Source organism: Cylas formicarius, unplaced genomic scaffold, assembly GCF_029955315.1.
Source record: "Cylas formicarius isolate icCylForm1 unplaced genomic scaffold, icCylForm1.1 PGA_scaffold_6__28_contigs__length_40554024, whole genome shotgun sequence".
Taxonomy (NCBI): domain Eukaryota; kingdom Metazoa; phylum Arthropoda; class Insecta; order Coleoptera; family Brentidae; genus Cylas; species Cylas formicarius.
This window is the reverse complement of record NW_026844347.1, coordinates 34,901,542-34,919,758: the sequence shown is the minus strand read 5'-3', so window position 1 is coordinate 34,919,758 and position 18,217 is coordinate 34,901,542. Positions and strand designations below refer to the sequence as shown.

Below are 18,217 nucleotides of genomic sequence, written 5' to 3'. Positions count from 1 at the left end.
GTTTCTTCAAAAGTTAAACACTATTTACAAATCTTCTTGATTCTTCCTGCATCGGTCGGTGATGAATCGAACTTGCTGACGTTACAGAAATCATTCTGTTGGCTTCATTCTACTCTGTACCTATTTATATACTCTGAGGGAAGCGGATATTAAATCCCATGTTGGGGAAAGATCGCGATTAAGTTTGTTGTTGAGTTGAGATTTCTAAGGAATTTCGGATTGATTGCATGATTGGTAAGTTTTATCGAATTAGATTTGATGATTAGATGATTGCTTGTGAGTTTATTTGCCGTTGTATTAGGGCTCTTTCATGTTGTTCTGACCTCATTGATTTTTTCTATTCTTTACCGCATATGCATGAAATGCTGTAATCTCGTGGCTTCTCAATCAAAATCTTGAGAGATCTTTGGCCACGTGGTAATTCCGATTTTAACATTTATTTCTTAAGATATTTTCATATGTGGTCAGTAATGATTTGAATGTAATAGACCACAGAAGCACAGTAGCACTTTCTTTGGGAGGCTGTAGTGAAATGTTTTTGTAGTGGAACGCTTAATGTCTCTAATATGGGAAATCATTTGAGAGAAGACCAGATGTTAGGTGATAAAATGATTTTTGTTTTGAAAATTCCATTTTTCACTTCATCAACATCCCGGATAACCTGGAAGGATGATGGAAGTGTTAATGTGAAATAATGTTATATTGACCTTTTTTACTTGTACTCGACCTTATAATAACATAATATATAACAAATCAATAATTTTAAATTATATTATAAATAAAATACTCAGCGTGTCGCTTTAAGGCGTCAGAATGTATTCGTGCTGTTTTGAAAAAGTGCACCCAACATGATGATAAACTTCTTCAGTCACTCGTTTATTAAACACTTGCTCCGCCAAGTCTGCTTATTTAATTAGAAGCTTGATCTTCAATTAGTTACTACGGAAACTAAGGAAATATTACTCCTCCAAAACACCCACCAATAAATGGACCTGCTTTTGTCATAATAATAAGATAAACTTGACAATCAATTCAATCTAATAAAAACAGACACGTTTCTGGTGTAATGTTTGACATAAAATTCATTCGTTCATCTTAATTTTTTTTCGAAACCCCAAAAAATTGTTTAAAAATTTTACTTTAAAAAATTGTTTCTTTCCCTTTACTATAAGTGCCTTTAAGTTACTTTATTTAAAGACGCGTTTGGGGCTTCTCCATCAATATAGCCTTAATTGTTATTATTAAAAGACCGCGTCTCGAAAATTGTTCCAAATTTTTAAAGCTCCTTAAAAAACTCCGATCAAAATGCATAACAATAAAATACTTTATTAAATATATTAATCTATGAGTATTTATATCAATTTACATACACAATTATACATTTAACATATTAATTGCACTAGTTATTCGCGATAAAAAAACACAGTACTGCTTGCAGAAAACAATTTACATTCATCTACTATTTACAAACATCGTCTAGGTTTCACCCTCGTGCAAATCAGCTTTTCGTCGTCGAAATAAGTCTTCAAATCGCACACGTATTTTAAATCTAACAACTGATTTTTGCTGTAGCCCTGCGTACAATAATGGAACAGCCTGCAGTCCCTCGGATCCGCGTAAAACTTGTTGATCTCTTTGCCGAAGCAATTGAAGAAATACGTCTTGCCACTTTTCGTAGAAAGTCTATTGTTACGCGAGGACAACGGGGTAGTGTGGAGTGAAATCTTCTTTACGTCCGCTTGGGTAGGGGCTGCGCTCCTGTGCAGTGGGGCGTCGGTAATTTTTACTTTATCATCGTTCTGATCTTCAGGCTTCTGGGTAAACAACTCGGTACTGAAGCGATGCCTTCCGAACTGTCTGTCTCGTACGTTCGGTCTTCTTCTCGACGGCCTTTTTCGATAAGATTGCTCTGTGGTACTGGCAACCGCGTTTGGAGGCGTGGTAGTTTCTACCAGCACCTGCACTAAATGACTAGAATTGAATATTTTGTTTAAATCTTCCTCTCCGATTACGGTACTCGGAAAATCCGGTGAAGATGTTGCGGGAATGTCTATTGCTGGACGTTTCGAGAATGGTGACGGTGTGCTAGTTAATCCAAGTTCATTCAAATTTATACCCCCATAAGAAGGAAACGTGGTGGGAAGTTTTTCCGGCTCTGTTGGTTGATAGAATTCTTCGGTAGTCGTCGGAGCCTCAGTATTTTCGATGGGTTCTTCGGTAGGTTCAGTAGGTGATACCGGAGTTGTAATTTCATTATCTTCAGCATTGTCCGTTGTAGATAAGTGCTCTGTGAAATCGGTAACCGATACGCTTCCAGTGGTTGTTTCCACATTCTGAATCAGCTCGTTCAAATGGTCACTCAATGGTAACGAAGTCGTGTGCACGGGAATAGCAGTCGTTTCAGTTTGACTACTCAACGCTTTTTTGGTATTTCGATTCGATTTCGCAAAGTTTTGGAACAAAAGGTTTTGGAACAGTCCTTCGAACGCGCTCACTGTCGAAGATGTGGTAGTTTCGTGATGTGGTAATCGGTGATGGTCCAAGAAGCGAGACCGTCCCCTTGTTCTACTCCTCCTTGTGGGTTTAGACGTACTGTAAGGCTTGAAAGTAGTTGTCGTAGGAATAGTGCTAGTTTCGGAGACTTGCGTTGTAGTCTCCAACGTGGTCGTCTCAGATAATTCAGTGAGATTCTCCTCTTGAATGACTCCTTCATCTAGGTGCTTTAAATTGTGATCTTTAGTTGTCGTGTCAGATTGGTCTTGTTTTTCGTCAGATTCATTGCGAGGCGAGTATATATTTTCGAACGCTTTCGACAGTACCGCTAAGTAGTTTGCGTGTTTTTTCAAAATCGATTCAGTGGTACTGGTATTCAGCGTGGAGTTTTGTTCCTGCTGAGAGACTTCTTCCGTAGTGCTCTCGGTTGTGGTCTCGTTGTGCAGTACGTAATCCTCATTTTTTGTTTTCGGAGTTGCGTATTTGGTGTTATCGTACTGCAAATACGGATTTCTCATATAGTTTTCGACAATAAACGCTGGTATTTTGTTATGCTTAGATTTAACCAACGATGGTCGTATATTTACTTTTTGAGAGATCTCTTTGTAACCATCCGTGGAATTGATGTTGTGTTCCGTGAAAGTTTCTTCCGTGAACGGAGCCAAAGTCGTAGCAAAACTTTCGGAAACCTCAAAGTTAATCAGGGGCGTGGTTACCGTCGTGTCGTCTACAGGAGGCAACTGGTAATCTCCATTCCCCTGATAATCTGAACTGTTCCTGGTATTTGTCAACTCCGAACCTGCAGAGTTGTTAGAAGTTGTCGGTTGGTAGTAGCTGTGAGTATCGGATGAGTTTTCAATGCCGGTCGGATTTGAGGGAGTAGTTACGCCATCGTAACCTCTTGGGTGGTAATATATTGGAAGAATTGTTTCCTCGGTGGCAGTTTCGGGTCTATCTTCAATCGTCACCGGCTCATAAGTCACCGATTTGAAGATTTCAAAGTTACTTTCGGTCTCATATTCGGGAGTAATCGGATTGTCGCTTTGTACGGAAGGAATATTGCGGACACTCTCGGTTGAGACGTCTGCCCTAACGGAAACAGTTTCTTCGCCGTGCTTAATGGGAGGCGACGCAGATGTCGCCAAATAGTCTTCCTCTTTATACGACGTTTTGAGCTCTTCCACGTGGTCTACGCTGGCGTCGAAAGCGCTCTGCAGATTTTTGAAAATATCTTGTCCGTCCTTGACGTTTCCGTTTTCATCTACGATTTCGCTTTGCTCGAATATTTCCTTAATATCCTGCAGCACGTTGGCGGAATTTTTCGATGACAGGTTTATCTCAATCGTGTCGTTCGCTAGGTTGGATAAACTGCGCTGATTGGATTCCGGATTAGCAGGTACTTTGGTTTGCTCACTGTCTTGATCAATCTCCATCGCTGGTGCGTCAGTGGTCTTAGCTGGCCCAGCAGTAACAGGTAGTTCATATTCGGTAGAAGTTTCTAGGGTACTTTTAATTTCGTTCGTTGGCATCTCTGGCGTGTAAGTGTAATTAGTTTCCGTAATAGGTGGAGCATATTCCGTTGAAGTTTCCAGGGAACTTTTAATTTCGTTCGTTGGCGCATCCGAAGTACTAGACGTTGGAGATTCCGTGGATACGATGCTATTGAATCTAGACCGTCCTCTTTTGCGCGAGTTTCTGTGGGCAGATCTTTCGGGAAACTCCGGTGGATTTTCCAGGGGTATCGGAATGCGAAAGAACTCGGGACTCTCTTTCGCGACATCGGGATGTCTCAAAGAGTCGTCAAAATTTTCTGAAAACGAGTAGTGCTGTTGCTGTGAAACCCGGCTGGAGTAACGATGCCTGCCTCTACCTCTACGTCTGAAGTTGTTTTCTGGGCGAGCAGCTGTGGTCGAACTGACGTTGTCGTTTATTGAAATTTTGGTATCTTCATCGACTTTTGAATTTTTAGAATCTTCTAGATTTTGTTTGTTTTGGAAACCGTCTGTATTGGTCGGAGTTTCTAATTTATGATCCGGCAGGACCTCCAATTCCGGTAATTGAATAGGCAACTTAAAAGTTTTTGCCTCCTTATATGATTGAGGTTCGTAATTATCATCTATATAGTCGTCAGGATTAATATACAAGCCCGAGTTATTTTTGGATGACTCGTTCGCTCCTTCCGACTTAGTCCCCCCAATGTCCCCATCTTCTTCGTTCGTTGTAGATGAGGATTCCTTAGGGTTGCCACCCACAAAATCGGACTGAGTTACCGGAGCCGGCGTTGTGCTTTGGACGGTTTCTCTGGAGCTGATAAAATGCAATTCGCCGCTGTCATCCGAGTAGCTCTGAGGCGCAAATTCGTGATTAATCTTCGTTATCAGATCCGGAGAGACCGGTATCGTAACAGAGGGCGCGGTAGCTGTAGCTTGATGATTCTGGTACCAAGTAAACAGGAACTTTAAAACTTTAACGGCCTCTTGCTCGTTGCGGATTACCTCGAACGGGTTTAGTTCGGGTTGATCAGCGCTCCTACGTCGCCTGCGTTGCTTCAATTTGGGAACGTCGTGATAAAATGGGTCCAACCCAACGTCAGTGTCCTTGTACTCGTCGTAAGATGGTGGGGGTGCTTCCAGAATTTGAGCGGCGCCTATCGTGCCTAACGAATAGTTCAGTCTTCTGCCGCTGTCGTCTGTCACGCTGGCGCTAGCACTGATTATTATTCTGGGTGGAGCCTGGTGCTCTTTAGTATACCGTTTGGAGTCGACGTGTCTATGTAAAGTGAACGGTGCTGGTGAACTAAATATTAACGGTGGCAACGTGGGAAGTAACGGTATAGGAATTTGAAGTCTCTGCGGCGGCTTTTCCGTTTGGGTGTTGTAGTGGTGTTGTTGGTTAATGTCGGGAGGTTTGAGCGATTGAAGATAATTCGGCCTAAACGTAGAGGGGTGGGGTTTGTTCTGATACTGGCGGTTATGGTACACGTCTTGCGCGATGTGAGGTAGGAAGCTGGTGTGTCTGCTGTCAAAGTGAAACACTTGCGGGTACTCGGTGTTATAATCCGAGTTGGTAAAATCGTAGTGGACGTCTTCGTTAATTTGCGGTAACTTCCTGCTGGTCGCGTCTAACGAGAAGACCGGTCTAGAGGTCGTCGAGGAGATGGCGTGAGGTCTTTTCAGTTCCTGGTTAGAAGTCTGCACTTTCGCACTATCACTAGAGTCACTGTAACCGTTCCCGAAGTGATTAGTTCTTATGTCCGGAGGCGATCCTGCGTTTAGACTGATGTTGATTTCTTCCGGATTGAAACGGATGTCCGACGAGGTGACGGGGAAATGGTGGACCACTTGCTGGTTTCTAGCAGACGTTGCGGTAGGTAGAATCGAAGTGCTGAAGTACGGAGGCTTGGTCGGCTTGGTGGTTGGTCGCCTGGTTGTCGTGGTTGTCGTTGTCGTAGTGGTGGATTTGATAACGAGAGGTTGTTCAGTCTCTGGTACATCTGGCGACTCTAAAAAACGTAGAAAATAGAAGAAAATTGTACGAATATTGCGAGGTCTTTTCGTTCTTTGTGTTCTAGGCTAAGTGCGACACAGTGTACGAAAGAGTGAGAGCATGTGGATGAATCGAGAAGAGAGTGAAAGAGACAAAAATACGTAGCAAGTTTTACAGTATCGTCAAGCATTAAGTATTGGTAATAAGAAGAAAGTGTAGATTACGGATGGATGAAAGAAGTAGATAAGAGGCAATAGACTTTGAATAAGGAGAAAAAGGAACAAAGGAAATAAAAAAAGCAGAGATTGGGTTCTGAATGATAGAAGTACGTAAGTGAAGAAAAATATACCTTAAATGTGTGGAAAACGAAAAAAAGGGAAAAAGAAAACAAACAAATTTGTAATTTTGTTGTTTCCTTTTAGGTTAGTGTTGTTATTTTAATGTTGTGTAATACAATTTATTAGTTTGGTTTGCAAATAGGAGTCAAAAGCACGTAGAACATTAAATAAAGCTTACTAAAAGAAACGCAGTGTTTGCTAACTTTAAGCAAAACTGTGAATGGACGTAAATAGCTGGATTGCGACATTTTGTAACAAATGAGTTTAACCGATACGTATGTAAATCTAGATTACACCCTGCACGGCCAATTGTTCAGTTGCCAAACGTACAATTAGGTACAGACAAAACGTTACAAATTGTTTCGAGAATTACATCCATATAAGTTTTGCAAAACCCGGCGGCAACACATACACATCTGAATTACGTTTTGTAAACGTATATGGCGTATAAAAACCGGCAGCGATATATATATTTACCTTAAACGCGGCAAATTTGTATGCATGGACAAATTGTCCGCCTTCTGTGTTCCGAAATAAGCTAGGCCTGATTATATTGACCGTTACTTACCTTCTAAAATAGGCTGACTGTTTCCATACAGTTCCAAGTTCAGGCTGTAAAATTGTTCCGATTTTGAACAGTCCACTTCGTCAATCCTTTCGCAGACTCGAGTTTCCTAGAATATGAAAATATTAATAATAATTATTAAAAAATTATATTACTGAAATAAAATATTACGTGGCACAAAATAATAACATAAATATTTCAACAACATTTTCAATTGTTGTTTTTTTAATTTTAATGCGAAGTTGCCAATTTATTATAAAAAGACATAAAATATTTATTGAAACCCGTTTTCCTATGATCTCCTATATCTGCTGAATCTGCTGTTTCCATAATATTGAAAATGGGTCTTAATAACAACCAAATTTATTACTAAGAGTTACGTAAACTTTTGGTTATGGGACGATATTTAAACAATTTTTTCTATGATTTTTTATACAGAACCACTACGTTATCGTGGTTAGATAGTGCCCCTTGTTAAGGTTTCTCGGTACCTACCGACCTATTTTTTTTAAATAATGAAGAGCTTCAATTTTAACTATAATTAATTAACAATAACTAAAACATCAAATTTCTGTGTATGAGAAAACAATTAGCAACAACAATTTTGAAATATGCAATATACAAAATAATAATAAGAAAAAAAAAAAGAAAAACATTAGCTATTCATTTTTTTATCACTCATTTACAAGAGTACTAAATCACAAATATAAAACAAAAGTGGTACATTTACTCCTAAACGTTATATATTCTTAATTATTCTTAACACACTTTTGTTGTCGCATTCAAAACAAAAAATTCCCGCAGCGTCAAGCAAATTTCTTCTCAAACGATAACTCAGTTAAACAAATAAATCCAATATGACATTTGACATATGAAACAATTGAATAGCATTTCGGGTTTTATTGGGAGTGAGATCAACTTTCTTGTTTTAAAGGAAATACCCTATAAATCCAAATAGTTTTTTCGATAGCTCTAATAGTATTGGAGATAACAGGATTCAAGAATTTCAATTTTTTCTCAGTCATTTTAACTAAACAAACTTTTGCTCTTACCGGGACTACACTGAAAACTGGACTTTCGCCGTAAAGCCCCATTGTTATTATTCTGTGTTCAATTTGGAATATTTTTTATAAAATAGCGGTTTTATGTGTCTCCAAAACTTTTTAAGATATTTGAGATTTAAATTTAATAGTCAAACTAAATTTTAGAAAATATATTTAAAATAGGAGGCTGTGAAAAAATCTTACACAATAATTTTAAAAGATTGACAGTGTGTATTGCAATTGCTTAGTATCTCGAGCATTTGAAAAATGACATTATTTTACAAGAGAATATTATACGGAGCAATTCCTAGATCGGCCTCGACCGAGAGAGCAGTCCTTTCATTGGTTGGAGAATCAATTAAAAACTAAAAATCATCAAGAACCTGAAAATATTCAAAACGATTTATTGTAGGTGAATTTTCCGAACTAAATATCTTGGGTTGTGTAGCAATGGACAAACAGTAAAAATAATATACATTTATTGAGGCGTTCCAAGGTAGGTTTGGGGCAAATGCTGGGGCTAGGGGGTTTTAGGTTTTTATTGGACCATTTGGTTTTCTAGAGTTATTCAAATCCAAGAAGACATAACATCCCAATGCTCTCAGTCATAATTCCAAGAATCTTACTTCAAAACCAATTGTTTCATATGAAAAAAAGTGTAGCAATTTTTATTTACATGACATATCTAAATTTTTATTTCATTCATTTTATTGTCACCAGGTTAAGTGTGCATTTTTGTGTGTAATATTTTTTTATTACTGCTTTTTTCTAACGCTCAAAATATGTTTAAATTGTTTGTCATTAGGTTTTATGGGACACTTATAGATTAATTAAGAAGTCAATAAAAAAACATTTTAAAATTTCGCGGAAATCTAACATTCGAATGTCAATTTTCCGTTTTCCAAGAACCAACTGGTTAATTAAACGATCGTTAGCGTTCACCTTTCGAACTCTGCTTATCGATCTTTGGAAATACTAACCTGATCAAAAACGGTCCCGTTTAGACACAAAAATCGTATGTCCATCGGTTCCTCAAGTTGGCCGATGGTGCAAACGTGAAACATCTGACAGTTGGTCTCGAGGTCCGCGTAATAGCCTCCTATGACTTTGCCCACGCACGTGAAATTGGTATCCGGTAGGTTGTCAAAATCTAAAAACTGGGGATGAAAATTTTGCTTAACAGAAATTTTAGTCGTCCTTGGAGTAATACTTAAGTAGGTGGAGGTTTTTACAGGGTACTAACTAAAATATACAAAAGTAATATTAAAAGTTTCTATTACAAAATAAATAAGAACTAAAAGTTCAGATTGTTTGATTATATATATTCATCTGACAACTGTTTCGACAACACCCTGCTATATATACCGAAAAATGACAATAAAATCTTAATTAATATTGTTGTGAGAATTTTTTCTATTGTGTTTTTAGTTCTGAAAGCCATTTTTAAACCACATTTTGACAAATGTTTTGAAGCTTTTTCACTGGGTTCTCATATGTATGTCATGGTTTTAAATTGTTCGTGTTCTGTATTAGGTTTCGGATAAATAGAGTATATTGTTGTCTGGATTTGTTTTTTATTTATAAGTTTATCGATAATGGACGGATTGTAGCCGCTGTTTAGTGCAATTTGTTTAATGCTATTAAGTTCTTTTTTGTAATTTTCTGTTGAGAGTGGCGTATTAAGGAGTCTGTGTATAAAAGAGTGAAATGCAGCCATTTTGTGTGTATAAGGGTGATTTGAGCTGTTATCTATGACTGTGTCCGTGTGTAAAGGTTTATGGTAAATGGAAAAATTTCATTTGTTTTGCGTTTTTGTAATAGTTAAGTCTAAAAAATTAATAGAGTTATCCTGCTCAATCTTGTAATTTAAAAAATAATTTAATTGTCCTTCCGTAATAACAAAGCAAGCAAGGACATCGTTCACATAGCTATACCACCATAGAAAACTTTTACTTAAAGAATGTTCTAATATGATATTTTCCAAATTATCCATAAAAATCTCGGCCAAGGACTAAGTGAGTTTCCCATAATCAAACCTTCTTTAGAGATATAAATCTGTCCATTAAATTCAAAATAATTTTGGTCTAAAGATACTATTAAGCAATCTGATAAATCTTGTTTCTCCAATGGGTTAACCTGTTTCCGAGTGACGGTGAAATCTACTAAGTCAATCCATAGGTGGAATACTGGGAAATAAGTTTTGTACATCAAAAGACAATAGTGTTGCATTAGAAGGGATTTTGATATCTTAAATTTTGTTGATTAATTCAAAAGAATTTTTTATTGCAAATTTTGGTTTAAAATCTCGCGAGGAACTTTAAAATATTTACTAATTTTTTTTTAAGAGTTTAACTGCACGGTGTTGTCGAAACAATTGTCATGTCAAAATATATAATTTGGTGAAAATTTGAACTTTTAGTTATTATTTATTTTGTTAAATGGATTTTCATCAAGTAAAAGCCACCTCAGTTCAAGTTTCTTTTACATTTTGTCATTATTGTCAAACGAAATAAATAGTTTGAAGGGCGGACAAATTTGATTGTATTTAACCAAAAAATGTTTTTATTTTGACAATATTGGTTATTGTTGTATCCTGCAACAATGGCATTGCACCAGTATCACTTACGAGCCTTACGCAAAGATAAAACAAAAGATACTGGGTCTCGCGTGCGACACGGGTATACCTAGCAAACCTTTAATTAAGAAATACGCAGCTTAATTTGTGTTACTGCGTGACAGTTGACATGCACGCGATCGAACGGATACTTTTCATTGAGCATTATAAAATAGCTATTTCATTTTTTTGTTCGTCAGTCATAGTTCCTGTGGAGCTGGTCATTATATCTCTGCGGCGATCGCAATTCCGTATGTCAGATGAAAGTAAGACAATATCGCTGAGATCGTTAAGAGCTGTAATTGCACGAATTTCTACATGTAGATACCGTCACTCAGAAAAGTCATACGGCTGCTTAATTTTTATAACAAATTATTATAGAGATTATAGAGGTTTGTAACTAAGTAGATAAGAGTAACTTTAAGGGATGATTTCTTGGTTGGACAACAATTTTTCAAAATAAATAAGAACTAAAAGTTGAGATTTTCACGGAATTATATTATTATGACATGACAATTGTTTCGAAAACACCGTGTCTTTATCAAATGTAATATCTACAAACTACCTGATACTATATATACCGAAAAATGACTATAACATCTTAATTAATGTTATTGTGATAATTTAAGTTTAATAAAGGAGAGATATTTAAATCTATTTAATCGTTAATTTAAATACCTCCCCTTTATTGAACTTAAATTCTTAAATTCTCACAATAACATTAATTAAAATTTTATGATAATTTTTTGGTATATATAGTAGCAGGTAGTTTGTAAATATTACATTTGATAAAGACACGGTGTTGTCGAAACAATTGTCATGTCAAAATATATAATTTCATGAAAATCTCAACTTTTAGTTCTCATTTATTTTGATAAATAGATTTTCGTCAAGTAAAAGCCACCTCAGCTCTACAACATTTTTTTATGAACGAGGCACAAAGTGCAACGCTTGTGAGGAACAACAACGGTGTTGATAGCGATATCTATTTACGAAAAAATGATACAAAAACGAAAAAATAGAGAAAAAGAACTGTGACTTCTCGAAAGAGCGAAGAAAGGAGTACAACTTGTTAAAAATCTCCCAAATACCAAATTAAAGGAATGGAAAAATCATAGAAATCCCAACAAAATATAAATTCAACATCTAATGGTTCTTAAGACACCACGATCAAAAATCAAAGATCAGAGCAAGTCTAGTAATCACATCAAATGGAGAAAACTGTATAGTGTGCAGAACCACTTGCCTGTCATTTCAAATTTTGTATCTCCCCATTCATTTATTTATTTTCAAGATGCAAATTTAGAACTAAATATTTAAATATTTTCAATGATGTGTTTATAATTATTGATTTGTTAAAAAAAAATCTGTAGCATTGTATATATCGAAGAAGATCCACCAATAAAGACGAATTTGTCAGTTTTGTTAGTTTTCGTTTTGTCTATTTTCTTCAATATTACATACATTAACAACAAAGCAAAATATTAATAGGATTTGACAATCTAAATTTCAAAACGCCTTGTGTATAACAAATTATTGTCTATATTGTTATTACTCACTAATATATGTATTAACAACGTCATTTTAGTGTGCAACATTTTGATGGTGGCGATTTTTTTTACTAACACTACAAACAGGATAAAGGCTAGGACAAAAAATACAAAAAAAGGACAAGAGTAAAGTACCCTTATTTCAAAAAATTAAGAATTTGTTATTTAGATTTAGATATTAAGAAAACAGGGACTACTAAGATAAAAAAAAGTTTTTTGTTACATAAATATTAATAATTCCTTTACTATTATTATTATTTTCAATTTTACTAATTCATTCAATTAACTAAGATTTTTAATTTTTTATCGAGATACAAATTTTGTGTTTGTTGCAACAATATTTAATAACGCTTAAAAATTTTATAAAAATTCTTATTAAGTAGCCGAATCATTGCTAACTATAATAGATATGTTAGAAAATCAGCAACATAATCATAATCATAAAAATCTTACTAAAATAAATAATAATATTAATACTATGGACTAATCTTAACCGATTTATAATTGCATAATTTTACTAGACAAATGACGATTTCTTAATATGTCTATTATAATTAGTATTCTTTTGACTACTTATAAATAGTTTTTATAAAATTTTTAAGTGCTAATAAATATCGTTGCAACAAACATAAAATTTTAAAAACTTAGTTCATTTTTCAAATAAAATGGAATTGGTACAAACATGTGCTAAATTGACTTGACTTTGAATAATTTACGACAGTATTTAAAATTATTAAAAAAATAGCAAGAAAATTATTAATTTTGTAAAACAAATTTTCTTTTTATCTCAGTTGACCCTGTTTATGTCCTATCCTGGCAATATTAATATTTGGGTTGTCCAATGTCCAGCTAGTAAAGAAAAAAAATCCCATATGTTGAAATTTTGAAAAATCTCTTGTAAAAGCTGACACAGGAACTGTTATAAATATATTAGACAATAGAATAAAATACAATACAATGCATGTCTTTTCTTGAAGTTATGTGGACTTCGGTGGCATGTTAATTAAAATTTTGTCCAATTTCATTTCCTATATTTCTTCTGTAATCTCAAAATTACGTTGCATTAACACCGAACGTATAATGAAATATTCAAAATCAAATTAAATGATTTTGTTAAGGAAAACTTAGCTGGTGAATGTGAACTTTTGCGAGTGACTGTTAAAGAAGGAATTAGCATGTATGCAATCATTTGTTTATGTAAACGGTTTTAATTACTCGTCTATATAAGGAACGATATGGCTATTAATATCATAACTGATAAATCACCACTTTGGTATGTTTACCGTTCGTAGCTATCAATCAGGAAAATTTGAAACGACCAAATTAACACGAGCAATCGAAAACAAACAAAACTGACCTCTGGTAAAAGTTGTTAGATTAATGGTGACCGACGTAAAATATTATTAGTTTAAACGTTCATTGCATTTTCCGATGATTCATTCGTATACGACTACGTTAAAACTCGCAAACGGCAGACTTTACCCTATAAGCAGACGGACGCCGATTTTCAGTAGGCAGATTGATGAATTAAGCATTTTAGCCGACGCACAGTTCAAACGATTTACGAATTCATCGAACGTAAAAAAAAAGTAAAAACTGTTTACTATCGACGGTTCGAGTCCTGCACCGAATGAATGTAGGTTTAATGTACAAAATCATTCGTCTCCTTTTGGGCTGCATTTATTTTAAATTTCGCTTATTAAACTTAAGGGTTGTATTTAACAGGGACTGATTGCCGCCCCAGAATTATAAGACGGCAATGAAAACGAATTACGGAAGCGTATGTAACCTGCTTATTTGGGTCAATAAAACCACCAATAATTCTTAGTCGCTGAGTGCTGAGGGTAAACACCGTAATGATAAGTATAAGTATAGCTGCGGATTTTCAGAAAAAGGAATAGTTTTAACGACTTTTATCCCGTACACATTCTAAAAGTGACGTAAAGGGGAACCAACTGAAACAAACAAACCACTTTATCTCTGCTTTGACGTTTTATGATGTGTTTCTACGGGACTACAATAGATATGCAGTAATAACTATTAGGAGATGATAAACTGAGTAAAAAGTAAAGAAAATTGAAGAATAAATGTATATTTAAATAAAAAAAAGATTTTCTAATAGAGCGGGAAGTAGAAAAATATTTAAATTTAAATTAAAAAGAAAACTTGTGGAAAGTATCATTTTAATACGTCAGCTTCATTTTCCGCGGTCGAGACCCACTTATATTCAATACTTTAGTCACAGGTCCAGGAATGATAATATAATATATAAATAATATACTATTATTTGTTTCTCTTTCTTTTGTCCCTTACCGTAAATATACACATTCACATATTTAATTAGTAGTTTATGGTATTTTTCTGGCGCCCGCTTCTGTTTTAGATATCCCAGTCACTGGCAACAGAGTATCTGAGATTAAATGTTTAGTTACTTAATAGAATTGCAGGGTGAATGTACTAATAATAATAATAATAATAATAATAATAATACAGAAACTTATGAAGCAACTATAAAAACATTTGTTTTTAACCAATGACCTTGCGGCATTTAACAACCAACGGCCGCTGACAGATCGTCAATAAGTTTAAATGCGTCATTTTTAAGGCAGTCTTTTTTCAAAATATGCCTCGATGCCTTCACCTTTGAAGACTTGCAATAGTTCGGGAGTTGTTATATTTTGCATTCAGTTGTAGATTATATCTCATTTCTCAATAAAGAATTTTGTTATTGAATGGGCAGTTTTCCATCTAATTTACATTTTAATTTTTTGTAAGCTATATCTACACACGGTTCCCGAAAACTGAACTATTAGATAATACCGCATACAGTATGTTTAGTTAGTTTGGCTAATTTCCATTTGTTCCATTTTACTTCTTTCTTTTCACAATGCGACAACCGTTATATCGACGTTTATAATTTATTTCATAATTATATCGAGTTTTCTATTAAATTGTGGAAATGTTTCTACTGTATAAATAGTCGCGGCACTCATTGGTCGCTTTTTTCCATAAATCTGCTGATATCCAATTAAATTCGCCATGCGTTTGTTCAACGACACGATAAATATGGAGCATCGGGCGGTGGAAAACAGTGACCGTTACTACTGGGACGACAAACTAGCAATTATTCGACGCAAAGCGAATTATTATTGGCATACCAACTGCCTATCGGAGTAGAGAAATAATAATGCTATTAGCAGAAGAAAGTGATGGAAATATTTAAAGCACGGGGAACCAAGTACCGTTATACAGGCTGTCTTGGTTTTGTTACTGGAAAAACACAGTATAGCAATTTTTTTAGTCACAAGTGTTTAGAGCGGGGAGCAGAAAAATGTAGCTTTCTTTTGGTCACTTACTTATGTTTCAAAGCACGTATCATGGCAAAAATTTCCCTTAACTAATTTTCGTTTTCAAAATATGATTTAATTGGACTTTATTAATAGTTGAATATTCATTAAAGACGTGGGATATTGGAAAAAAATTGGCAACACAGCAGACGCGAAGTAGTAGGTACATCGGCACAGTTAATTATTTAAAATTAATAGTTAACGAATAGCCAAATGAATGACCATTTATCACTTAGAACTTTATGTGAAATATACGTTGTACGAAGAGATTTTAGTATCCAGTGGCGTGGCTAGATTAAATAAAAGTGACGAAATCCATAGTCCATATTCTCTCTTCATTAATATCCAACAATTGCAAAAAAGGAAGACATGTCCAATATTCGTCCAATAATCACTTATATCAGCAACAGAATCATCATGTTTATATTAATTTAAGATTATAGAAGTGAATATCTTCAATTTACGATACTCCACCAAATCGTCATCAAAATTTTGTTGATTACTTACAGTTAATTAAAATATCACTAGGTTTTGGTTTTCCAACACCTAATGCTGTTTTGAAGAAATAGAAAAATAGTGTTGAAAGAAACATTTATTCATTGAAATTCTGTTGTTTTATGTCTAAATATAAATACCACAAACGAAGAAGAGGAAGAAGAAGCGAAGGAGAAGCAAATTCTTAAGGTTTTAAATCGGAGAGTTTGGTGAAGCTGGTAGAATTTTACGTTCGAATTTTGAATTATTTCCGGGTGTCGTAAAATTTTAATTCGTGTGTGCTTATTTATCCGTCTAAAATAAGTCTGATCGAATAGATCATACATTATGAATCTGACCTTTGTTGTGGGCAAAAATCATTTTATGCACAGATACCTACGATATCGCAGCTCGGTTGCATTATTCGAAGTTAAGATAATTTCAAAGGTGTGGGACGTTGTCATAAGTTTTTAATAGGCAAATTCTTTGCGAAAGGTGCAACTCGGTCGAAGGTACGGTTAAATCGTTCAGGCTATCTTAACTATTCGCCAGTCTGAAGCAGTCGAATAAAACATTTAGATAAAAAAGAAATCTGGCGATGACCATAGAAAATGAGAACCTTCTTACCCCGCAATCCAGTATTTGTTTTTAATTTTTAGAAATATATATATTTTTAAAAAAGGCAACTTCGTAGGTCACTATAACAAAGTGACGTTATCACTATCAATGTGTAATTGTAATTCGTTTCAATGGAGTGAAAATAAAATAGCACGTGATTCGTTTCGTATTGCTTTAGTTTCATTTCTATTGCGTTATATTCAAGACGTTAATGAGTTCGAGTTCAGAAAGTGAACCAGAAATACCGACAAAAAGAGGTGTAAATAGTGAAGATTATAAGAGAGATGTTATTTTTAGTTTTGTGGTCGCCAGTGGTAAATTTATTGTTGTCCTTTTAGGTGCTAGAGAAGATTTTTAAGTGGTCTGAATGCAGATGACAGACAGAGCATACTTCAATCATTTTTTAATTTCGAAACCAAGGATCAACAAGATTTGTACTTTAAAAGCTTGGTAGAAATACATACAACCATACAGTTTTGGTTAGAGGGCAGGAAGGGCAAGAGGAACCCTGATATCACAGATATTAGTAAACCGAAGTCCCTAACTGTCAAATATTTTGTACACAATGGAAACATTAGAATACAGACGTGCAAAAGGGCCTTTCTGTCCGTTTACGGCTTCTCTCTTGAAAAATCGCAAAAGTCCGAGAGATGTGCGTAGAAAAAAACATTAGCGGAAATGCAATAAAAAGCTAATAAGCTATAAAGCTATATGCCAAAAGTAAATATTAGTCAACAAATTGAGTCCTACCCTGTAAAAACATCGTACTACACGATTCGAGAAATTTGTTTTCTGGATTGCAAATTATCTGTAAAAACTATGCTTGAAATGTTTCAACGAAAATATCCGGATGATACAATTTCTTTTGCCCTATTTTGAAGAAATCTATCATTTAAAATTTAGCAGACCCTCGAAGGATACTCGTAGTACTTGTGACAAGCTGAATGCAAAAACTAAAAGTGAATAATGCTAAGAGGGTAGCAGTCGCTGAACTTAAGGCTTACAAGAGACGTAGGTGAAAAAACTTGCGAACAGGACGATGAGTCTTTAGGAATTTGCCAATGTGTCTTTGGAATTTACAATTCAAAATCCAAAAATATGACTTGCTACTTTCGAAAATCGATGAAATCGAATTTTTCGAAAGTATCTGCGCTCGTATAAAAATTTTATATTTCGGTAAAGGTAGGTCTCCGTTCTCGTATTTTGGTTTTTCCTGAATAACTTTCGAACCGTTGGAGCTACAAAATTGAAATTTCCCTTCTTTTTAACCCTCCACGAGGCACATAAGCTTATAAGAAATGGCCCCGATCCGACTGCGGTATCCATCTTTTTTCCGCGATTTTCGACTGTTTTTTGGACTTTGCTATAAAACCGTATAAGTGTCCGAAATTCATATTTGGTACACCTATGCAGGTTTGCCACATGACGGAACCTATTGAAAATGGGAGGGCTGGAGGGTCGGGAAGTATTTTAAAAAAATTAAAAATCGCGTGTGCAAGGGTCTACAAAAACACCATTTTTCAAAAACCGTTTACAAGAAAAATTTTGAACCAGAAAACGTAGAGACAACGACTCCATGAACTTTTATTTTTAAAAATTTTTCAGAAATATACGGGGTGTGCCGCTAATTCCAAAAATGGGTGCCCCTATTATTGAACATTGGCAATAATTTGAAATCTGTGTTTTAGA

General features: G+C 35.0%; 1 protein-coding gene across 1 annotated transcript in view; it reads right to left on the bottom strand.

Moving 5' to 3' along the window:
• Positions 1–1,324: 1,324 nt before the first annotated feature.
• The window catches only part of LOC132703735 (uncharacterized), a 71,946-nt gene continuing 55,053 nt past the window's right edge, over positions 1,325–18,217 (bottom strand). The window contains exons 4-6 of the mRNA XM_060673174.1: positions 8,906–9,082; positions 6,886–6,991; positions 1,325–5,995 (exon numbers count right to left, since the gene is read on the bottom strand). Coding sequence (XP_060529157.1) covers positions 1,464–5,995; positions 6,886–6,991; positions 8,906–9,082 — 4,815 coding nt within the window. The 3' untranslated portion in view covers positions 1,325–1,463. The remainder of the gene's footprint in view (positions 5,996–6,885; positions 6,992–8,905; positions 9,083–18,217) is intronic.